Here is a 25,204-nt window from a genome sequence, read left to right as displayed (position 1 = left end):
CCAGGTCTCTGGACAACCCCTCTCAGCAGTTTCATATTTGTTAAATAGCATGGGAGATGGATCCCTGCAAAACTCTACTGGTGAAAGACCATGGGATCAAACAACAATCTCCTTCTTGTTCTTTCTGATGCTGCTTTCCTGGATATTCAGGAACATTGCAAAACAGTGCTTCTTAGTTCCATCTTGTGGCTATGTAGCTCTGAAGTAGACCGTAATTAATATTCCACTGAGAGGTCCAGGAGGACTAACATGGGCACTGTTATGTACTGAGCTGAATCCTAGAACAATAGGATTCAGAATCAGCGGGAGCTACCCAATCCAACTCCAGGTGGAAGTGAATCCGCAACCTGATTGGCCTGCTGGAGCAGCCAATCAGGCGGCTGGCAGAAGCGAATCTGCTACCTGATTGGCCTGTAGGAGCAGCCAATCAGGCTGCAGGCAGAAGTCAATCCACAATATAATTGGCCCACAGGTGTAGCCCTGAAGTAGCCAATCACGCAAGGCCCATTGTGTAAATAATGTATATAAGCAGATGGTTTTGGGAAAAGAGCCATTCTTCTTCTCCTCTTCTCCTTGATGACTATGAGCTGAATAAAGAGCATGAAATTCACTCTCGACTCCGAGTACATTTCACTGGCGACGAAGGTGGGATCCTGCTGAGCTGACTGCCACCACGCACTGCACCGCAGCACCGCCACCTGCTGCACCGCTGCATCGCACTGTGCATCCAGGCTTCAGCTCCAGGACCCAAGGAACCCAGAATGGCAACCGACAGCAGCTTCTCGCCATTCAAACCAGCATCAGGAGACTGGGAAGGGTACGCCGCCTGTTTCAACTTCCTCCTGCAAGCGAAAGAAGTCACCAACGATGCCATGAAGAGGGCGACATTCTTCAGCGTCTGTGGAGAGGAGACGTTTGAAATCGCCCGGGCTCTCCTTGCACCTAGAGATGTCGCTACCGTCTCTTACAAAACAATAATGGAACGGCTGAAGGAGCACTTCTCACCACAGCCCTCGGTGGTAGCTTGCCGAAATGCCTTCTACGCAAAGCGGCAAGCCCCGGGGGAAACCATAACTGGGTTTGTGACCTCCCTCCGCCAAGCCGCCCGGCTATGCAACTTCTCAGAGTTGGAGAACATGCTTCGTGACCGCCTCGTCGGTGGCCTGAGGGACGAGATGTTGCAACGACGCCTCTACGCCAAAAAAGACCTCACGTTCCAGATTGCTCTGGAGGAAGCCCTGGCAACCGAAGCCGCCGAGAGGTCAACGCAAGAGGCACGACCGGCCCCGCCATCCCAACCGAGGGTCTACCACGAAGACCTCACCGACGAATCCGAATCTGACAGGGAGGAAGTACACCGAGTACAGCGGCGCACTCAAGCAGCACACACACCACAGCAGCCTCGACGAGAAGGAGGGAACTGTGCAAGCTGCGGGGAGAACCACGAGAGGAGGACCTGTCGTTTCCGCAACGCAGAGTGCAGGCAGTGCAGAAAATTGGGACACATCGCCCGGGTGTGTCGGGCTCGACTCACCCGTCGACAAGCATCAGATGACCGACCCAGGAGCCCCAGGTCACACGGCACCATGCACCAAGGCAACTCGACGGAGATCACGGACTACCAGGTATTCCAGTTGCCCCATCCCAGCACAGAGAAAATTTATATAGAGGTACAGATAGAGGGAGCCCCATGCCGCATGGAACTGGACACGGGTTCAACTCTATCCATAATCTCGGCCCGAACATTAAGGGAACTGTGCCCTAATGGGGGTCCCAAACTAAGGCCGGCCCCATTCACCCTCCGGGACTTCCAGAAACGTAAGGTCCCTACAATGGGGGTGGGGACCTTCAGGGTGCAATATCGAGGGCGAAAGCAACAATTGGACTTGCTGGTAGTTAAGGGCCCCTACGTTAGCTTACTGGGACTGGCATGGTTTGGACCTCTGGGGCTAGCCGTTACCGGGGTGAACCGCACTAGCTTACAAGTGGACGTGGACGCCATATGCAAAGAGTTTCCAGGGGTTTTCGATGGGGCATTGGGACGATATACAGGACCCCCCATTGCCCTACAGCTAGACCCCGCTGTACGACCCATCAGGCACAAGGCCCGCCGGGTCCCGTTCGCCCTGAAACCCCGCATAGACGAGGAATTGGACCGGCTCGTGGAGCAAGGAGTGCTGGAGCCGGTGCCCAACGCCCCCTGGGAAACTCCAATTGTCACACCCGTCAAGCCTAACGGTTCGGTCCGCATCTGTGCAGACTACAAATGCACCATAAACAAGGCTCTCACGGCCCATGCATACCCAGTGCCAGTGGTCAGCCATGTCCTCGCCACCCTGGCTGGGTCAAAAATCTTTGGCAAACTGGACTTGGCCCAAGCGTATCAACAGTTGCCTGTGGACGAAGCCACAGCAGAGGCTCAGACGATTGTGACGCACAGAGGGGCATTCAGAGTAAAGCGGCTGCAATTTGGCGTTAGCGTGGCACCAGGCATATTCCAGAATTTAATGGACTCTCTCCTTAAAGGGATTCCTGGCGTCACCCCTTTCTTCGATGATGTACTGATCGCCGGGCCCACACCAGAGGAATTTGAGGACCGCCTCCGCTCCGTCCTGCACCGTTTCCAGACGGCGGGCCTCAAGGTGAAGCGGGAAAAGTGTTTACTGGGAGTGCCGCAGGTGGACTTTCTGGGATTTAAGGTGGACGCAGAAGGGGTCCATCCAACCGGTGACAAGGTACGGGCCATTTGTGAGGCCCCAGCGCCCAAGAGCAAGCCCGAACTTCAGTCATTCTTGGGACTATTGAACTTTTACCATGCCTTCCTTCCCCATAAGGCAGCGGTAGCGGAGCCCCTACACAGACTCCTAGATAAAAGGGCCCCTTGGGTGTGGGGCCAGAGACAAAGGGCCGCATTCCAGGCAGTCAAGGACTTGCTCGTCTCGAACTCGGTCTTGGCACACTTCGACGAGAGGCTGCCAGTGGTGCTGGCATGCGACGCCTCTCCCTATGGCATCGGCGCTGTCCTGGGACACCAACTCCCGGATGGAAGAGAGGTGCCGGTGGCATACTTCTCCCAGACTCTTGCTGCAGCCGAACGAAACTACTCACAGATTGACAAGGAGGGTCTGGCAATCGTGAAGGGCGTAAAAAAATTCCATGATTTCTTGTACGGGCGGCCCTTTACCATAGTGACTGACCACAAGCCGTTGCTGGGCCTGTTTGCCCCCGAGAAGCAGACCCCCAAGTGTTGTCTCCACGTGTCCTCAGGTGGTCAATTTTCCTTGCCGGCTACCAGTATGCACTAATCCACCGCCCTGGGAAGGCGATGGGCCACGCAGACGCCCTCAGCAGGCTACCACTACCAGAAACAGGCCCCGACCCAGCGCCTGCGCAAGAGGTTATGACCCTGGAGCTGCTTCCCGACCGACCCATTCAGGCACAAGAAGTTGCGCACCATTCCACAAAAGATAGGGTCATCTCCCGGGTCCTGGACTGGGTGTGGCGAGGATGGCCCAGCAGCAGCCCCGGGCCAGAATTCGCCGGCTACACAAACCGCAAACATGAACTGTCGGCCCACAAGGGGTGCCTGTTATGGGGAAGCAGGGTTGTTGTTCCCCAGCCCCTCCGCAAAAGGGTCCTTACAGCCCTTCACGAGACACACCCAGGGGTAGTGAGGATGAAGGCCCTTGCCAGGAGTTATGTGTGGTGGCCGGGGATTGACAGAGAGATAGAGGCCTGGGTCCAACACTGCAAGACCTGCCAAGAATCCCGCCCGGATCCCCCAAGGGCCCCAGTCCAGCCCTGGGAGTCCGCCCGACATCCATGGTCACGCTTGCACATGGACTTCGCTGGCCCCTTCCAGGGAAAAACATTCTTCATAGTGGTGGATTCCTACACCAAATGGCTGGAGGTCGCACTGGTACCGTCCACTTCTACGGCGGCAGCCATCCGGGTACTACGTAAGCTTTTTGCAACCCACGGGCTCCCTGACACCCTCGTCTCGGACAATGGAACCGCATTCACGTCAGAGGAGTTCCAGACCTTCACAGCGCAGAACGCCATCCGCCACATCCGCTCAGCACCATTCCACCCTGCCACCAATGGCCAAGCGGAGCGCATGGTGCGGACCACCAAGGACAGCCTCCGCCGCATGACACAAGGGGACTGGGAATACCGCCTTGCCGCATTTCTTCTAGCACAGCACAGCACCCCAAGCACAACGACGGGCCGGAGCCCAGCTGAACTACTAATGGGCCGGCGCCTTGCAACTAGACTGGACCGACTTCACCCCGACAGAGCTCAGGATGAGGTAGTGGTGGGGAAAGGCAGGAACCCCCGGACATTTGTGGCCCAGGACGCAGTGTACGCAAAGAATTTTGGGGCAGGCCCAGCATGGGTACCCGCCACAGTCACCAAGGTGACCGGTCCCGTGTCGTACGAGGTACTAACGGAAGGGGGGCAATGTTGGCGCCGCCACTGCGACCAGCTACGGCGACGATTCCCAGGAGGAACCCGGGAGGAGAGCGGGACAGAGGGGTGGGCAGGGGAAGCAGAAGCAGTAGGCACAGAGGGGCGCCCCGAGGCTGGAAGGACACCGGAACCAGAGCCACAACCTAGTGGTTCAGTGGCGCCAGACCAGACAGCCCCGGCACAGCCAGCAGCCTCGGAACACGAGCCAGAACCAGAACCCCTGACCAAGGAACACCCCAGGCCACAACGCACACGGAGGCGGCCAGCAGACCTTGGGGACTACGAATGCAACTTCCCGGGCAGGACTGGAACTTAGAGGGGAGGGGTGTTATGTACTGAGCTGAATCCTAGAACAATAGGATTCAGAATCAGCGGGAGCTACCCAATCCAACTCCAGGTGGAAGTGAATCCGCAACCTGATTGGCCTGCTGGAGCAGCCAATCAGGCGGCTGGCAGAAGCGAATCTGCTACCTGATTGGCCTGTAGGAGCAGCCAATCAGGCTGCAGGCAGAAGTCAATCCACAATATAATTGGCCCACAGGTGTAGCCCTGAAGTAGCCAATCACGCAAGGCCCATTGTGTAAATAATGTATATAAGCAGATGGTTTTGGGAAAAGAGCCATTCTTCTTCTCCTCTTCTCCTTGATGACTATGAGCTGAATAAAGAGCATGAAATTCACTCTCGACTCCGAGTACATTTCAGGCACATTATATTTGTTCACTTTCTGTATATTATCACCCAGGCCAAGCAAAACAATCTCTGTTCCAAATCTAGGTCAGAAAGCAGATCATAGGGATGCAGAAGAAATTTGGTTTGCTTCAAATTTTAAAAAGAACCTACCAGACTCACAGTTTCCAAAACAACGTGCAAATCAAAACATGAAAATTAACACTTCACAAAATTTTATGATCACCCAGTTCTCTAACCAAATCATGTGTGCAAAAAGGGGCATATTAGGGGAAGATGTGCATTTTTTAAAAAAAATCGCATCTATTAGTGAAAGCAACTTAAGATTCTACTAGGGGAATTTCTTGCAAAAATGTGTATGATTGGGAGAAATTTGCACTCAAATGCTGATCAATCACAAACTCTCACAGAAATGTAGAGAACTGAAAGCCTAAGACTACAAAAATGGGAAACCAGAATTGATAGGTTTTCCCATCCCTACCAGGTTGAAAGGAAATACTGTAAGTGTACTCCAGAAATGGTACTCGTATATTAGTCAGTAGATGCTTTGGATTTCAACTGCCTTAGGCTGTAATGCGAAGGATATTTCTTTGGAAGAATAAGTTCATACCCTCCAACATTTCTCCGATGAAAATACAGGGATCCCATTCCATAGTGATAATTCTACTATTTATACCCAACACACATTACTGGGTTGCCCCAGCCACTCTGGGCAGTTTCCAATCTAAATAAAAAAAAAACTGAATAAAACAGTAAATGTTGAAAAAACTTGAACATTGGGTCAAACACGGAAAAACTTTCCTATGCAGGGCTGCCCTCAGATGGCTGGTGGGGTTGGATAACTCCACAACCTCCAACATTTCGCCAATCAAAACAGGGACATTCTAAGGAAAAGTGGGACATTCCGGGATCAAATCAGAAACTGGGACAGCTTCTCTAAATCAGGGACATCCCTGGAAAACAGGGACACTTGGAGGGTCTGAGAGTCATCACACTGAGTCCAGTAGGCCTCACTTCTAAGTAAACATGTTTCGGACCAACATGTGAAACTGGCAAATTTTAAAACAGTCAAACTCAATATGGCAAAAAAAGTCCCAAGTCTCACTGAAAACTGACCCAGTCATGGTGCACCACCACTAAAAATGACAATGGTGAAAAGCTAACTAGATAATGGATCGCTATAGTGTTGAAATGCACACCATCTGTTTGGGATCACCAAACAAAATTTGCTTGAAAAAATATCCAGTTAATCCCTCTCAACCTTCTCTTGGGCCAAGGGCACAGAAGAGAATTCTAAGGACTGAAGCATCAATTGTTTACATGGCTGTATTTTAATAATCTTCGCAAAGCTAATGTTACACGACCCGATCTTTCAAATGTTTCCCCAGTCTTGCTGTTTATAAGAAGCCAAAGCCGGAAATTCTTAATGTGCCCAGGCTGCTCCGAAGGGATTGGAGGAATGGGTTGGCAAGGGCAGTTGAGGGAGGAGTAAAAGGTCAGATCCCTTTGAAAGTTTCTGAACTTGCAGGAATCTTCCAGTGCGTGGGTGGTAGGTGTATCAGCTGACACAGGGGGAAATGTAAGCGTGAAGTCGGCCACCCAAGACCTCAGGTCACTGCTGACACTCCAGGTCTCAGAGCTTGAGAAGGCACCTGCTTCCCTTGCCAAAACAAGCCATCCCCTGCTACAGGCGGGCTGGAAAAGACCAGTCTTTGTCAGCTCAGGGGTAAAAAAGAATGGGGGACTTAGAGGGCAACGGAGCCTTTGGTTTTTACTTAAACAGTCTCAAATGACCAGTTTATAATGCAGGAATGTTTTGCAGAATTGACGCGCACACACAAAATTAGAGGAGACCTGGCTTGAGTTCTGCTGAGCATTAATATGCATCGGACTAGAATTTCACGCGTCGAGTGAGTTTTGTAACCCGTGCTCTGGTGGTCTGCCATCAACAGGATCTCAAGCTGCAATTTGTTATCTTTAGGCCTGATAAGTACATCTGGTTTTGATTCAGGTGGCCGTGAGCTCGCCTCAAGAGTTGGGGAGGAGGGGAAGGGTGCTCCTTCAAATTGAATTTTCTCACAAATTTCAAACTGGGATGAGAACCAGGAGAAGCTGGGGCCTTGTCACACACGGACAATTTTTTTTTGGTTTCCCTGCTTGGCCCTTGGGCTCATTTAAAAAACCTGGCACAAATCAGTTTCACCTGTTTGGCTAAGTGAGTACATGTTAAAAGTAATAAAAGCTATTAGAGCAATCAGATCTCTCTCTCTCTCTCTCTCTCTCTCTCTCTCTCTCTCTCTCTCTCTCTCTCTCTCTCTCTCCGTCTCTCTCTCCGTGTGTGTGTGTGTGTGTGTGTGTGTGTGTGTGTGTGTGTGTGTGTAAAATGACCTCTTTATAACCCTTGGTGTCACATATCTTCCTGTGTCCCTATAAATTAGTTGCAGAGGGGCAGCTGCTTCTCCAGCTCAATGAAATAAGGGAATTGGTGGACTCAAAAGCTCTCTCCTGGTATCAGAATCCATCATACATCCTACAGATGGTGATGCTCAAAGGGTGTGGGGTGCCACGTTGATGTGGCATGAGAGGATAGCAAGTGTGGCAGGAAGATTCAAGGACAATCAAATAAACATTTAAACATTTCTGTATAGTATAGTAAGGTAAAGGGTGTTTGTCCACAGACAGCTTTCCGGGTCATGTGGCCAGGAGGACTAAATTTAATATTTAATTAAATATTAATATTTAATATTTAATTTAATTAAAACAATACCGGTACAGCATTTAATATTTAATGCTGTATTGTTTTAATATTTGATTGGGAGCCGCCCAGAGTGGCTGGGGAGACTCAGCCAGATGGGCGGGGTATAAATAATAAATTATAATTATTATTATTATTATTATTATTAACCGCTTCTGGCACAGCAGAACACTGTGACAGAAACCAGAGCACACGGAAACATTGTTTACTTTCCTGCCACAGCAGTACCTATTTATCTACTTGCACTGGCTTGCTTTCAAACTGCTAGGTTGGCAGGAGCTGGGACAGAGCAATGGGAGTTCACTCTGTTGCAGGGATTTGAACCGCTGATCTTCCGATCACCAAACCAGAGGCTCAGTGGTTTAGACCACAGCTCATAGTATGGTATCTATCTAATTTGCAAAACAAGAGCAAGAGCATCAAGTGGCACTGAGGACAATTCTAGTTGTGATCTCTTTGTTTTCCAATGCACTTCTTATCAGTAAAAAAATTAGGTGTGGTGCGAGCAACTTTTTATTATAAAAGTGTGGCCCAGAGAAAAAGGTTTGAGAAGCACTGGCCTAAGAGGAGGCAAGAGAACAGTATAGAGAACTATACTATTTCTGTTGTTCAGTTCTAAGTGCTGATGCTTATGTGTCTAAAACTCCGCCTCACACGCAACAGGCTCCATGGAGCACTGAGATTTGCAGAAGTACATTTAAAAAGAAAAGGGAAAGGGAAAAAATAGCTACCGTAGGTGGTAGAGAATCCCCCCCCCCAAAAAAAAACCTTCACTGAGATTAAAGCTCATTTTTAAGTGACCCACAGAGATGGATATTGGAGTTTTTTGTTTTTTTTAAAGAGCCCCGTGTGACATCAGCTGCCCAAATGTCTGCTTTATGTTGCTCCACAATAAGGCTGCCTTATGGAAAGAGGCTGTGGATATGGCTAGGCCACAGATTTAGACTAATTTAAGACTATACTTTTCTCTCAGGGGACCCCGGTGAATGAAGTTCTTGGAACGCAACTGAGGTTCACACAAAGTCTCTGTTCACTCACCGAATGACAATTCCCAGTAATTTGGCGGTTTTGTGGTGGTGGTGGGGAGTAGAGAGACCCATAATGTTCATAGGGATACAAAATTGATCTGTATAGACATGTCTTTGAAACATTCTGCTCTCGGGATTATTACCTGTGATTTCTTTGTGGCAAGAAATATGATACCATACTCATATAAACATGCTTTGGCGATTGGTGAGTTTAAAATATGCACATTTTCTTGGTCTGGTGTGTCTGGCATACTTCTGAGGAATGTTTTTTCAGTCTCCAGCTTCATAAAAATTACGACCCCTTTCATATATGCCACCTTTACAGAGATGCGGGTTCAAAGAATTAGCACCTCCATAGCCTGCCACACCTTCCCAAGGCGACCAGGTAGAAGCTGTTGCCGCATGGCAAGGATGGATAACCTTTTGGAGTTGAGGGCAGCATTCCCTTTGGAAAAAGTGGTATGGGATCGCTTTCTTTCTGCAAAAGCGAGTGAGTCCCCTTCTTCCCCCACCCATTTCTCTCCCCCTTCATTCATTCTCCTCTGTTCATTCTTGCTCTCTTCATGGGCTTGGGGAGGGGGTCACCTGAAGATGGTAGAGGACAAGGGTGGTCATAGTTTACCCACCTGTGTCATACATGAACTGGCCCATCATCATTTCTGCAGCATCACTGTTTAGAGGTGCTCCAATCCCAGTATCCCTTTTTTTCTTTTAGAACTACCCCCATACGAAATTTGTGGAGGGCCTATGACAATATTTTCTGACAATCTACCTGGGCTCTTCAGCAAGATTTAATGATGTTCCTGAAACTCAAGATTAGTTGACTTCTTTTTGCTAACCTAGTATCCATCATCACCTCTTTTGATTTTATGTTGTTATTCGTATCTTATTTTTGTAGTTAGAAATCTCCACCTCGCCATTTCACCCACGCAAACCAGGTCTTCAAAACATGTTGTGTCCAGGATGGCTCCATTTCATACCCTGCTTCTTTTTTGTATACTTCTGTATTACTTTTTTAAAAAAGTTATTTACATTTTTCTATGGCATCCTGAAATCTTCTTGAAATAAGGTGGTCAATAAATGTTTTACAGTGCGCTCCTATAGAAGTTTACTCAGAAGTAAGCCCCACTGGGTTCAGTAGGACTTGCTATTGATAGACATCGCTCAGATAGTGATGTCGGAAGGCAACAATTTCTGTTCTGACCTGTATTTGTCAACACTTTTTCTGTTCTGCTGCAGTTCGGTTTCTGCCAAATACTATGTTATGTTAAATAGCAAGATAAATAACACAGTTATTTATAAAATAGCAAGATAAATAACATAGTTATGTAACTGTTAGCCTGCTTGGTATAGTCTGGCTAGACTAGAGAGACTGTTTTTTAGTTCTGGATTGGCACAAAACACTATAAATCAATTCAGTGTCCATCCAACTGGCCTTGCAGCAATTTGTAGCTGCATTGATCCAGTGTGGATGGAGCAGATCAGTAAAAATTGATGTGATTTGGTTTGTGATTCATGATTTGGCCAAACCAGTTGCACAACTGTACTAAATATTCTGAATGAGGTACAGATAGGTAATTTTGCTATTATTTTTACATACCACAAAGGCATTCAGAGGGGAGAAGTCGGGCTTTTTGTTTGATGTTATGGTGGCATTTAATGTATCTCCTCAGTTTACAAAACGAGTTAAGGTAATTTACTCCATACCATCTGCCCAAATACTGGGAAACATCCAACCAATGTTGTCTGTTAAAAGAGGCACTTGCCAAAGTTATACTGTACATTCTTGCCTTTATTATGTGCATTCGTGGTTGAGTCATGGCTATAGCAATATGTGGTTATTCGATATTCTATGCAGTAAAATTAAAAATCAAGATTCTGATAATGCTATAATATTATCCTTGAAAATGTTATCACTACAGCCAGTATTCCAGGTTATATAAAAAGTATAGAGCATGGATATAACAAATTAAACAGTCAGATATTTAGGAATAAAGTTGGCAGCTGACATTAATAGGATTGTAAATATAAATTATGAGCCCTTGTATTCCAGGGCCAGGGTATGTACAATTAAACTGACAGTTGCCTCTAGGTTTCTGTTTCTATTCATTGCATTTTGACTATTAGTTGATTTTTGTGAACTGAAATTTTTTTTTCCATAATTTTATGTATAGGAAAAATACCCACTGTGCAAGTTTTTTTTAAGCTGGCTTAAGTTTAAGGATAATGATTTATATCAATCAAAGCACCTAAATATCAATATTCCTTTAGAATGATTGTTATTGGGGCAACCCTGTCTGATAGGCAGGTGTCAGGGGACCTTCCACAGGGAACCTCCCCCCACCCTGCTGACGAGCACTTCGCCCAGTGAGAGCAGCAGCAGTGGGTCAGGTGGGGGGGAATGAGGAAGTTAGCGGGATGGAGGAAGCAAGGTTCAGTGATGTGGGACAGCCCTTGCGCCGCCCTGACCAAGAGGTGGAGGGGAACAGGCAGCCCCTTCCGGTGCCCGAATTAAGGCACAACACTAAATTTGTAAGGTCGGGAGGAGGCGTTTCGGGGTGCCCAAGCTCTTATGCTGGTCACGCAACAGGAAACGTCCACTCCTGGATTCTGCAAGTGACTAGGAGGTCATGTTTTCTGCTATCTCTGCACTATAAATATTATGCACAATAAAACCTTTAAAGACAAGTATGGACTTAGGCGTCTTTACTCGAGAGTAGACGCAACAACACCATTACAGCAGGGTACAAATATTATTATTATTATTATTATTATTATTATTATTATTATTATTATTAACATCAAAGAAAGATAATGGAGATCAACTGGAGAAGTATCTGATTCCACAACAGCGCTTAAAGACATAAAACAAGTATAAAGGAAAATTAAGTGCTGCTATTTCTCCGTTAGCCTCCACAGTAAGGCATAGTAACTTCTGCAGAGGAAATCAGTCGCAGGTGCTTGAAAGATGAGACACAGATGAGGTATCTAAATTTGGCAAACTAGTTGTGAATGAGCATTCGCTAACAAGGCATGAAATCTCTCAAAAGGCAGGAATAGCAGTGCTTCTAATACTTTCAGATAAGGAATTTTCTATTGGAGGCATGTTAAGAAAGCTGCCCTTTGGGGGATTGTTGTTGTTTAGTCGTTTAGTCGTGTCGGACTCTTCGTGACCCCATGGACCAGAGCACGCCAGGCACTCCTGTCTTCCACTGCCTCTCGCAGTTTGGTCAAACTCATGTTCGTAGCTTCGAAAACACTGTCCAACCATCTCATCCTCTGTTGTCCCCTTCTCCTAGTGCCCTCAATCTTTCCCAACATCAGGGTCTTTTACAGAGAGTCTTCTCTTCTCATGAGGTAGCCAAAGTATTGGAGCCTCAGCTTCACGATCTGTCCTTCCAGGGAGCACTCAGGGCTGATTTCCTTCAGAATGGATAGGTTTGATCTTCTTGCAGTCCATGGGACTCTCAAGAGTCTCCTCCAGCACCATAATTCAAAAGCATCAATTCTTCGGCGATCAGCCTTCTTTATGGTCCAGCTCTCACTTCCATATATCACTACTGGGAGGGGATAGGTGAGCTCAAATAAAGAGGAAAATGATCTGCTATATATAAAAAAGGTATCACAAACTAATAGAGTTAGGGGGAAAAAGGAGAACTTTAGTTATATCAAGTTGAGAGCGGGGTCGTGTATTTATTATATCTGAACAGAAAAGGAATGCATTTGGGTGTTCAGGAAGCAAGTTATCGTTGAATCTACCAATATAAGAAGCGTGGAGTCCAGCTGCATTGTTCCCATTCCCTACCCAGCACACCAGCGCCAGCATTGTGGGGCTAGGGCGCACGGCGCACAAGCACTCTTGCGCTAGGTGGGGTGGGGTGGGATGCGTCACGTGACATCATGTGATTGATGCGCCTCCGCAATGTGGGGGCAAGTCAGCACCCTTGCAGAAATTGATAACTTCACAATTATTATATATAGGAGAGTTGTTTACATAGGATTCCTGAGATGTGGGCATGATTATAAATTACTAGAATGAACATCATCCAAATGTAAGCATTTACAGGAGTTGGGTAAGCTGTGATATGTCGTGTGTGTGTGTGTGTGTGTGTGTGTGTGTGTGTGTAAGAGAGAGAGAAGTAAATAAATACTAAACAAATGCTATCCCTAAGTGGTTCCATTTGAAAACTGAAGCTCTATTGAAATTTGAAGGTTTTTAAGCTGGCCAAATACTCTGCAGCCAAACCACACAAACACACACACACACCGCCCTCAAGTTTACAACAATCTCTTTACTGTAATAGCAGTCCAGAAGAGAAAGTGGTCTAGCATAAACCTGCTGGATCATTTGGGCCATTATTATTAAATTAAAATTATATTAAACCGAAACACTCTACTGCATATCTTTTTGTCTGCCTGGTAGCCTTTGCTACATAAATCTAGTTGTGGGGAAATTGGGGCACTGGAACTGGATATCAGCTGCAACATTTCTACTTATAAAAATGACTGTACATTTTTGGTTAATTGTTTCCCTTGCATATAATTTTTAAAACAGGCTTCTAAAAATGTTTTCCTTGTTTCGCTCTCTGCTGCATTAATTATTATTATTATTTTAAAAAAAGAGTGCACAAGCATTTGCCAGTTGGCCGTAGCTTTAAGTCTTTCCAGCAAAACAGCAAGGGAAATGCTTGCAGCAGGTTTTTGGAAAGCCTGCCTTGCCTTGCTAGTGGCCCCCGGACTTTACATAGTTTACTTTCATTCTCCTCTGGCCAGTTTCTTTAACGAAAGAACAAAGAGAGGCCCAGCTGAGAAGGGAGTGCAAAGCTAAATGTAAATGAGCAATGTACAAGTGCAAAAATATGCAAGTGTCAGTTTCAAAGTATTCTTAATATTATGCCTAAACATGCATTTTTTCCCAAAGATTTGAGAAAACTAACATTCCAAACTTAGGAACACACAGCATATGTTTCTGATTGCTGCAGGGCCAAATTGAGCGGTCGCACCATGCTTTGGTCCATGCACTTTAGCTCGCTTTCTCCCTTCCACGATCTCCATACAGTATTAACATCATGCCAAAATATCTGCTTAAGTAAGTCCCTATAGGAAAACCTTGAGCATACCTATTTATGCATTTTGGTTTTTCCTCCCTCTATTTAAACTATTCTAGTTCGATTTTCTTCTGTGTGGAGCACAGGGAGACGTGAACAGGAGGAAACCACAGGTATTTTAAACAACGTGCTTCCTTAATCACATGCCAGTGAAAAGCAAGCACCACGTTGCTTTCCGCTAGTGATTTATATGCTGTGTGTTTAAAAACAGTGTTCCCAACAAATGTTAGATATAACTTGAAATTTTGAGGAGAACTGGCAAGATTCCCGTCTATGAAATTCCACAGAGGGATTCTACCCATCCCTAACTCACTAGAGTTTGACCTAAAATGAAAGGTCAGTCAAAGTTGGATGTCCACCTCACTTGCTAAATGTCTGAAGAGCTTTGAAGGAAGCAAAAGGACCTTAATAATACGCACTGCTATTTTTCTAGAAAAAGAGGTATCGGAACTCACCATGAAAGCTTCCCATATTCTCTTATAATGGCTATGGTGCCCACCTGAGAGGTGCCAGAACTGAGTTCTGGTGAGTTGAGGCTGAAACAAAGTCCCTGATAATACAGTGGTACCTTGGGTTAAGAACTTAATTTGTTCCGGAGGTCCGTTCTTAACCTGAAACTGTTCTTAACCTGAGGTACCACTTGAGCTAATGGGGCCTTCCGCTGCTGCTGCACTGCCACCATGCAATTTCTGTTCTCATCCTGAAGCAAAGTTCTTAACCCGAGGTACTATTTCTGGGTTAGCGGAGTCTGTAACCTGAAGCGTCTGTAACCTGAAGCATCTGTAACCCGAGGTACCACTGTACTAGCAAAATTTCTCAAGCTTTCAGGCATCCCTTTCTATACTAGTGGGGAAAACCACATAGAGCAGGCACGTCCAACTCCCAAGAGACTGCGATCTACTCCCACTACAAAAAAACTGGCAGTGATCTGCCCAAGATGGCGGCTAACTGCCCAAAGTTGTTGAGCTTTTGGGGGGGGTAGACCACATTTTTACAAATTTCTTGGGGTGTGTGATCACTTTCTGTCATCCCACAATCTACCTGCGACACCCCGGTGATCTACCTGGGACAGCCTGGTGATCTACCAGTAGATCGCGATCTACCCGTTGGACATCCCTGACATAGAGGAACAGAACCCAACCATGAGAGATGGGGAAGCATTTTAAAGATGGCAGGTTCCCCCCCTAAACACACACACACACACACCAATTTTGGCAAGTTCTGGGGTGACAAAACATTAGGAAGAACTTTTTGGTGGTAAGAGCTGTTCGACAGTGGAACAGCCAAACTTGGAAGGTGACTGACTCTCCTTTGTTGAAGGTTTTTAAGCAGAAGTCAGGTGGGCCCCTGTCAGGCACTCTTTTGCTGAGATTCCTGCATTGCAGACAGACGGACTAGATGTCTCTTTCGGCATCCCTTCCAACTCTGCAATTTCTATGATTCTATCATTCTACCTGTTGTCTCAGCTGCAATCTTCTGTGCTCCACAGAACTTGGTACAATACAATACAGTGAGCTCCATCAGGGAAAAGTTGGGGTATAAATAAATATGTGATAATATAATCATCATATGCTGCCAACTTATCTGGGAAGAAACCTCATTGAACTTTATGGGATTTATTTCTGAGTAGGCGGCATGTATAAGGTTTCAATGTAACTGTACCTGGACCTGAGTGCAGGAAGCAGAGAAGAAGCGGGGCTATAAACAGAAAGCTGGCAGTAGGGGTAAGTAGAAAAGAAGCTTGCCTATGTCTATACTTTATTAAAAGTGAGCATTGTAATAAAAACCATAATAAATTTTAGCCAGAATTGTGCCATTTAAATTGTAACATTGGCTCGTTCCCTCCAAAACTATTATAGACAATTCTTTTCTTCCTTCCCTTTCTTGAAACTTTCTCCAAGGATTTAAAAACTGACTTTTCTCAGAGTTAAACTGGATGCGACATAAGAAGAGTTTGCTGGATCAGGGCAATGGCACATTTAGTCCATGAAACAATTGTATGAATCGCCCTGTTGCACGGACACAGTTAACTTGCACATTTCAAAGCCAAAGAACCACATAAATAGCAGCTGTAGGGAATCCTGAACAGCATCAGGACCACACGTGGTGGAGAGCAACCCATTGCCAAAACTAGTGGATACTTTCCTTCCTCTCCTTGCAAATAGCATGTGGAGGGGGGATTTTTTAATGGAACAATAGGGGTTAACCTCTTCATCTCTATCCCCTTCATTCCCAATACTATTCAGGCTCCACTGGTGGCTCCAGTTTATTTTCTGAAAATGTACGTGTTTATTGCAATAAATGCAACACCTAAAAAGATGTGGGATACACAATATATATAGTTGTTTGATTTGCACAAACCACATGTAGGTTGGATGTTGGAAGAACCGTATTATGGCAGTTGTATTCCTATCTCCAAGACCAACTTCAAAGAGTAGCAATGTGGGATTATTGCTCTGCACCTTGGGAGCTGACTTGTAGGGGTTCCCCAGGCATTGATCTTGTCCTCCATGCCTTTTAACAATTATAGGAAGTCCCTAGGAGATGTCAACAAGGGATTTGGGATGAGGTGCCATCAACATGCTGATGACGCTCAGCTCTCTCTCTCTCTCTCTTCTCTAGCTGACTCAGGAGATGCAGTAATGAGATGCATGTGGACCAATACATTTAAATGGAATCCAGACAAGATGGAGGCTCTGAGACGAGAAGGTAGGGAGAAGGCCAGTTCTGGACAAGGTGGTTTGGAAGCTACAACTAGGGCTCAATGCCATAGCGAGGCTGCTTGTGCATGTAATTCTAGGGCTAAACATTTTGAGTCATCCAAGAGGTAAATATTCTAAAGCAGGCATCCCCAAACTGTGGCCCTCTAGATGTTTTGGCCTACAACTCCCATGATCCCTAGCTAACAGCACCAGTGGTCAGGGAAGATGGGAACTGTAGTCCAAAACATCTGGAGTGCCGAAGTTTGGGGATGCCTGTTCTAAAGGCACCTCATTGTGCTGCCTGTGGCTACTTCTCTGCTGGGGAATCGGATGGATCAATATGCGGATGATGAGTACTATGTAGTGTGTAATGTTTGTAGACGATCTTGGCAATCTTCTGGTTCCTTTAAACTCTTTTGAACACATGTTGTAGTCCTCCCAGAACAGGCTTTGTGTGTACAGATATTCAGAAGATGGGCAGGTCTGTTGTTTCCACAGATGTGGAAGCACAAGCACCCTGCCTGAGTTATGGAATTGCATCACTTCAGCGTTGTCTGGAGTATTAGGAGCTCATATTACACAGCTCATCTTTCTGGGTTTCAAACTGGAACTTAATGGTCATACCTTCGCTGTAGAAAGTTTGCATCTCTTGCACACCACTAGGAACTCTGTCAGACACGAGAAGGTTTTGGTTAGGTGTTTTTTTCTTTTTTCGTTACTTCCAGAACTATATATTCCCAGAAGGTGATTCCAGATTGGCACATGTGATGGTACGTATTATAGTTATTAGGTTTCTGAAACTGACTGTGTCATGTGTAGTGAAAGCAAATCATTTTATTAATGTGCATTTCTACATTAGCTTACAGCAGTTCTGCTTATGCTGTTCTACACGATTGTGCTGTTGAGCCAATGGAAGTCTTCCAGGCTAATGGTAGGACAGGCACTTAAGAGGAAGCGCATCCACCCTCCCAAAAAAGGAGGAGTAAAATTTGCATTGCTAATTTCTATATGTTGCGCTAGCAGGAGGCAGCACTCAACAATTCCCACCAGCGCAATGGGGCTTTTCACCTCTTCTCCCACTGTTTGCACAACAAATCTGCTCCGGGGACTTGGGAGAACAGTGTGGGGAGATGGGAGAAATGCCCGGGTTGATGTAGTAATCTCCTTAGTGCTACTTTGAATGGCTGTAATTTAAATGGAAATGCAATTCATCTCAACATCGTGGGGAAGACTGTAACCTGCTCAGTCTTCTGCTCAGATTGGTGGACAAGTTCAAGATCCTTCCTGTGGTCCCTTTCTTATGGTTCCTTCCCTTTAATCTGAACCGGGGATGGACAGGGTTTAAAATAGAGGACTGCCCTCTGGAAAAAAGGGCACTTGTCCACTCTAGCTAATAGCAGCTTTGGGGGTGATTCTCAGCAGGACCACAGCAGGGAGGAAAGGGTTAAATCAGCCTTTCCCATGTGCAGCGGACCTGATGTTTTGCTATTATTACGATTATTATTTTATTTAAAAAGCCACTGATGTGATTATCCAAAGCGACCCTTTTTAAAACTTAATTTTAACAAAATCCACAGTAGCAAAATGGACCTATAGCTTTGCAGCTTGTCCCTTCTATCATCTACATTCATACAACTGCTTTTTTACACCTCACATTTCCTGCATACAACTTCCTCTAATATGCTCTTCACACATGGAAGTAATGAACCTCATAGCGATATAGAAACAAGCTTTTATAAAAACAAAGTGACAATGCAAACCTTTGAAAAGCAATATTAAAGGGAAAACCTGACACACACACACACCCAATATCCCAAGATTTACAAGTGAATGAAATTTAATTATATTACTTTTAATGAAATCTTATCACATAGAACTAGAATTAGCTGATGTTGATAATATTTTCTACGGGGTATATTGGGAGATAATTCATTGCAACACATTCCAGTGGTTAGAGGAAAGGATGTTTGTTTTGCTTTATGATTAAGAACAAAAACAATTTCCTCGGGAAAATATGTTTCAGGTTCCTTCATAATGGTGTCTGAGATTTTATTTCACTCTTCTGAACTCCAAGAGTCTAAACTCGTGCACCAGCCTCATAGCGCAATTATTAGTTTTGCCACTATACCTCATACCAATCCATAGGATCAGCACATTATGGATTTTTTAAATTAAATCAGAATGCTATGCAGGGAGAAAATCAGTTCCCTTTCTTACTGACAAGTGAATAATTTGAAATATACCAGTGTGGTGCAAAAGGTTATAAAGCATTTATTTATTTATTTATTTAACTAACTAACTACCGTAACTAACTAACTAACTAACAACTATTTATTAAAAGGATTCTGAATACTGGTGTCTTGCCTGGCATTTTCATTTATGGGAAATGTCGTATGTTGTAACAAAACAACAACGGAAGCATAGCGCACCAGTTAAAATAGAGCAACAGGAGTTTTATCAAGCATGTGAATTTTGCAAACATGTAAAGAGTTCAACATTGTACGCCTATACATGTCTAAAGGTAAAGGTAAAGGGACCCCTGACCATTAGGTCCAGTCATGACTGACACTGGGGTTGCGGCGCTCATCTCGCGTTATTGGCCAAGGGAGCCGGTGTACAGCTTCCAGGTCATGTGGCCAGCATGACAAAGCCGCTTCTGGCGAACCAGAGCAGTGCACGGAAACACCGTTTACCTTCCCACTGTAGCAGTACCTATTTATCTACTTGCACTTTGACGTGCTTTCGAACTGCTGGGTTGGCAGGAGCTGGGACCGAGCAATGGGAGCTCACCCCGTCACAGGGATTCGAACCGCCGACCTTCTGATCGGCAAGCCCTAGGCTCCGGAAGTAAACCTCATTTAGTGGGGCTTACTCCCAGGTAAAATGTCTACTGGATCAAAGCCCAAAGGGTAGATCAGTACATCAAGGGACAGGGGACCCAACCGGAATAAAATATCCTCCTCCCTGAGGTCGGCAGCGGAAGCACTGGCAGGGAAAATGGGGACATTCCGGGATCAAATTGGAAGGCGGAATGGCTTTCGTAATTTCGGGGCTGTCCCTGGAATCAGATGTCAAAGAGAAAAACAGCTACCAGATTTTTAGAAGACATCTGAAGGCAGCCCTGTTTAAGGAAGCTTTTAATGTTTAATTGTTTTATTTCATTTTTCTGTTGTAAACCGCCCAGAGTGGCTGGGGAAACCCAGCCAGATGGGCGGGGTATAAATAATCAATTATTATTATTATTATTATTATTATTATTATTATTATTATTATTATTATTAGCTTAAATCTTAGCACTTAAACATACTATGTACAGGTCGCCACACAGGAACCCAATACAGTGGAACCTCAACTTATGAGCTCCTCGACATCCGACGTTTTTGATTTACGAGCCGCTTACGATTTTCCCGACATCCAAACGGAAAACTCGTTCGCAGATAGATGCGGTTTCCTCGACTTACGATTTTTTTCATTTCCAATGCATTCCTATGGGAAACCGCTTTTCCTATGGGAAACTTGACTGAAGTTTTTGACCTATGAGTGTGCATTCGGAACGGATTAAATTCGTAAGTCGAGGTCCCAGTGTAGAGAGAACCAACTAGGAAAGAGAAACAGAAAGTGAAAGCCAGGCTCCTAATGGCCCATTCCTATGAGAGAAAGAGATAACAGGACCCTTGTGAACCAGCTGTACTCAGCTTCTCTGAAGGAATAACCCAAACTTCAGGAACCTTCTCCTTGTTTCCAGGCTGAATGGAAACTCACTCGTCAGCTAGACACTTATGTCTTGCGGCAGATTGTACAGAGAAGTTTCCAGAACCTTCTTGAATCAAATAGAATAGGAAAGATCTCCACACCTTAAACCAATACTTTCTGTACTCAAAAATGCAATCCATGACACCAAGACCTCAATACACCCTCTGGGGTGGTGCCCCTGATCAGAGAGGAATATGTACAAGCCCCTCAAAAGTGCATCTGGGCGGGGTTTTGATGTTCATAAATATGCAGGTGTCTAGTTTTCTGGACCATGACCTGCGTTCTCACCCCACTCTTGCTTCTGTCCCAAGGGTTTGCAGGTTTTGGCAACGCCTGTAAAACTTGCTTGGGGAGAGATGACAAAACAGGACAGGAGCGGTTGCATGTGCGTAGCGCTGCAAAGACTGCCTCTCACAGCGCCCTTCGGAAACCCATTGTGAGTGACCCCCAGGCTCTCCGTTTCGGCATAGCAGAGCATCAGTACAGGAGCAGCCGCAGCTGCAACTTCACCTCCCAGTCTGACCTCCCCCTGACTCTGAAGGAACAGACAGATTTTGTGTTCTCTCAGCGCTAGGCCTTCCTGTGACCTGAGCGAAAACCCTCCAGCCTCTTTCCCACTAAAGCCACGCTACAGTTCTCCATTTATTTTTTCAGGTGAGTAAACTCTGTATCAAATACTGGTGTCTCAGTTGCTTTTAATTAGGCTTCTGGAATCCAGTCTTTCATCTTGGGCGAAATCTGCGTCACTTTTCTCCAGCTATTTTCGGCTCCAAAGCCGTGGGTTTCCTTTTATGCAGCTAATTGAAGGCACACAGGAAAGGAGAGTGGGGGGGGGAGGGCTAATCCCAATGATTTCAGATATATTATGGTTACATTAAAAAAGAAAAAGGAAAGGGGGGGGGGGAGAGGCTCGCCCAGGTTTTAGCTACAAAGAGCCACTTTCTAAATGTGAGCTTCAGAACTGATTCCTCCCAACAGGAAAAGTGAACAAATGAGAAAATGTGCATGTTGAGACGCACATTTTTGTGGTTCTATATTTCACATTTAAAAAACAAAGCAGGTGATTCATTTCTCATATAAATATCATTTTTGGGGTAGTTCCCCATGTTATAATAATAACAACAACAATAAAAGCCTATCCAGAAATATGACTTAGTAGGATAAGTAGACTGATGGGAATGCTAAACAGATCATAAAGTCAATTTTCAAAGTATCAGCTGTGTGCATTTTGACTCACCGTATGACTCCTTCCTATTAACATGCATGGGTATCTCCAAGGGTTTCCAAATACTAGCATTATACTAACACCATTTCTGTTGTAGAGGAGTTGGGTAAGGACCCCTGACCATTAGGTCCAGTCGTGACCGACTCTGGGGTTGCGCGCTCATCTCGCATTATTGGCCGAGGGAGCCAGCGTATAGCTTCCAGGTCATGTGGCCAGCATGACAAAGTTGCTTCTGGCAAACCAGAGCAGCACATGGAAACACCGTTTACCTTCCCACTATAGCGGTTCCTATTTATCTACTTGCATTTTGATGTGCTTTCGAACTGCTAGGTTGGCAGGAGCTGGGACCAAGCAACGGGAGCTCACCCCATCACAGGGATTCGAACCGCCGACCTTTTGATCAGCAAGCCCTAGGCTCAGTGGTTTAGCCCACAGCGCCACCTGGGTCCCAGAGGAGTTGGGTAGCATCTAGCAAATTGGGCACACACCCTTGGATTAGTACAATATAATACTACTACTACTACTACTACTAATAATAATAATAATTTATACCCTGCCCATCTGGCTGGGTTTCCCCAGCCACTCTGGGCGGCTTCCAGCAAAATATTAAAATACAATAATTCATCAAATATTAAAAGCTTCTCTAAACAGGGCTGCCTTCAGATGTCTTCTAAAAGTCAGATAGTTGTTTATTTCCTTGACACCTGATGGGAGGGCGTTCCACAGGGCGGGCGCCACTACTGAGAAGGCCCTCTGCCTGGTTCCCTGTAGCTTCTCTTCTCGCAGTGAGGGAACTGCCAGAAGGCTCTGGGAGCTGGGCAGAATGATGGGGATGGAGACGCTCCTTCAGGTATACTGGGCCGAGGCCATTTAGGGCTTTAAAGTCAGCACCAGCACATTGAATTGTGCTCAGAAACATACTGGGAGCCAATGTAGGTCTTTCAGGACCAGTGTTATATGGTCTCGGCAGCCGCCCCCAGTCACTAGTCTAGCTGCCGCATTCTGGATTAGTTTTAGTTTCTGGGTCGCCTTCAAAGGTAGCCCCACGTAGAGCTCATTGCAGTAGTCCAAGCGGGAGATAACCAGGGCATGCACCACTCTGGCGAGACAGTACATGTCTTTAAAATATGGAGGAGCTGAGGCTGCTGGTCACATGGCCAGTTCTGTTCCTCTAAGCCAGAGGTTCCCAAACTTATTTGGCCAACCTCCCCCTTTAAAAAATAACAACTCAACACCTCCCTGGAAATCTACCTGCCAGCTCAGCCCAATCTGCCCTAGGGGCAGGACTGGCATCACAGCCTGCCAGCCTGCCATTGGCCAAATAGGCAGGTAAGCTGCAATCGACTCCCCAGCCCTGGGTGGGAGCACATCATAGAGAGACGGTAGCCACTTCACTGCTATTTACAAAACGGCTTTCAAACCATTGTTCCTTTGAAGCCTGCTGTTACCTGAAATCATAGATATTATGGTTACATCATGATGTCAGGTGCAGGGGGGGATGGGCAAAACAGCCTTTCAAGCCAAATGAAGAGGTCTAGTGTATCAAGACTGGCCTAGAGGCAAGTAGTTGTCTACCCATTTTAAAGTATGCTATAGACATGCAGAACCTTGCTTTCTTGCCCCATTGCCCCAAAACTGCCTGCCTCCAAGTGTCACCTGACAAATGAAGTCTTTAAGTTAACTTCTGTTTGGGGAGGATGGAATGGCTTCAGTCTTGACTCAGGCCCAGTTCAGATGTCCAAACCATTGTGGCAACTGCTGTGGCTGGAGGCCAGTCCCTCTAAAGCAGCTGCCCTGCAGTTCTGCCAGTCTTCAGGAAGCCCCTCTGTTTTGGGATTGAGGTGATGTGCTTGATTTCAGAGCCTTATGGAGGACTCACTTTTCACAAACACCTTCATAGCTACCAAGTCTCCCGTTTTCCCCGGGAAATCCCCGTTTTCCCAGCTGTTCCTAGCTGAAAAAACGGATTTTTTTTTGTTTTTCCCCAGTTTATTCTGGCGCGACGGCCATTTTGGAACTGGGCCGAGCATGCTCAGAAGCGACTTTTGATGCTGCTCTGCCCAGTTCCAAAACGGCTGCAGTGTGACTTCTGCCACGGTGGCCATTTTGGAACTGGGCAAAGCAGCATCAAAAGTCACTTCTGAGCATGCTCCGCCCAGTTCCAAAATGGCGGCAGCGCTACTTCCGATCTGCTATTTCCGCCCGTCCCTTATTTCTGTGACAGCAACTTGGCAGATGTGCACCTTGCATCTGAGCTGTTGCATTTCAAGAGACAACAGCGCTGCCCCTTGCAGCCTCAAATGATGCCCAAGGCAGGATCACTCTCACAATGGTTTTAGAACCAAAATGGATGCCAAGCAGAGCATACCCCACAACATTTCTCCGATGAAAATAGGGATTTCCTATTCCATCACCATCATCATAATTTTATTATTTGTGCCCCAGCCACTCTGGGTGGCTTCCAACATATATAAAAAACATAACAAAACATTAGGTAAAGGTAAAGGACTCCTGACAGTTAAGTCCAGTCGCAAACGACTCTGGGGTTGTGATGCTCATCTTGCTTTACTGGCCGAGGGAGCCAACGTTTGTCCACAGACACTTTTTCTGCATCATGTGGCCAGCATGACTAAGCTGCTTCTGGGGAAACCAGAGCAGTGCACGGAAACACCGTTTCACCTTCCCACCAGAGCGGTACCTATTTATCTACTTGCACTTTGACGTGCTTTCGAACTGCTAGGTTGGCAGGAGCTGGGACCAATCAATGGGAGCTCACCCCATCAAGGGGATTTGAACCGCCGACCTTCTGATCAGCAAGCCCTAGGCTCAGTGGTTTAGACCACAGCGCCACCCACGTCCCTAACAAAACATTAGACATTAATAAATTTCTTATACAGGGCTGCCTTCAGATGTTTCCTAAAGCTTGTATAGTTTCTTATCTCATTGGCTTGAGGGTCGCATAACTCCACACCCTCCAACATTTCTCTGATGAAAAATAGGGACATTATGGGATCAAATCAGAAACCGGGATGGCTTCTGTAAATCTGGGACTGTCCCTGGAAAACAGTGACACCTGGAGGGTCTGGCATAGTTGCTTAGTTTTTTCTTGAAATCCTCTAAATCAGCCACTGAGATCTCTGACTTTTGAGTGATTCTCAGAAACTTTGGGGAAACAGGACTTAACATTTTCACCCCTGCTATTTCTCCGATATAAATTATTTACTCCTTCCTCTGCTAGCTGCTATTGGCCTCATCGGGGTTAAAATCACAGGCACAATCCAGGTGTTGCCCAGGCTAATAGCAGCTCTTGGATATAATGAAGATTCGGCTACAAAAGAAGCTGCATGTTTCTGTGCCTTTTTAAAAGATCTCCTAACCATAACAAATGTTATCAACACAAGTCAAACAGTCAGAAACACATATTTGGATAGAGCGTTTTTTATTTTGCTTTAAGAAACATGATTTTTACCTTTAG

General features: G+C 45.8%; 1 protein-coding gene across 1 annotated transcript; it reads left to right on the top strand.

Annotated features, from left to right (window-relative positions):
* The first annotated feature begins 262 nt into the window (after positions 1-262).
* On the top strand, positions 263-2,869 carry LOC148684760 (uncharacterized). Its single transcript, XM_088675125.1, has 2 exons — positions 263-1,625; positions 2,527-2,869. The coding sequence occupies exons 1-2, from the start codon at positions 762-764 to the stop codon at positions 2,563-2,565; spliced, it is 903 nt and encodes a 300-aa protein (XP_088531251.1). The 5' UTR covers positions 263-761; the 3' UTR covers positions 2,566-2,869.
* Positions 2,870-25,204: the final 22,335 nt, after the last annotated feature.

This window comes from Zootoca vivipara, chromosome 8 (genome assembly GCF_965207765.1).
Source record: "Zootoca vivipara chromosome 8, rZooViv2.hap1.1, whole genome shotgun sequence".
Lineage (NCBI taxonomy): Eukaryota > Metazoa > Chordata > Lepidosauria > Squamata > Lacertidae > Zootoca > Zootoca vivipara.
Note: the sequence above shows the minus strand (reverse complement) of the source record. Positions and strands in the feature narration are given on the sequence as shown.

Excerpts from the sequence above, each read along its gene's own strand:
- LOC148684760 (XM_088675125.1), top strand. The coding sequence starts at position 762 with ATGGCAACCGACAGCAGCTTCTCGCCATTCAAACCAGCATCAGGAGAC. Across the intron at positions 1,626-2,526 it reads CGGAGATCACGGACTACCAG|GGATTCCTGGCGTCACCCCT; the intron begins GTATTCCAGTTG and ends CTCTCCTTAAAG.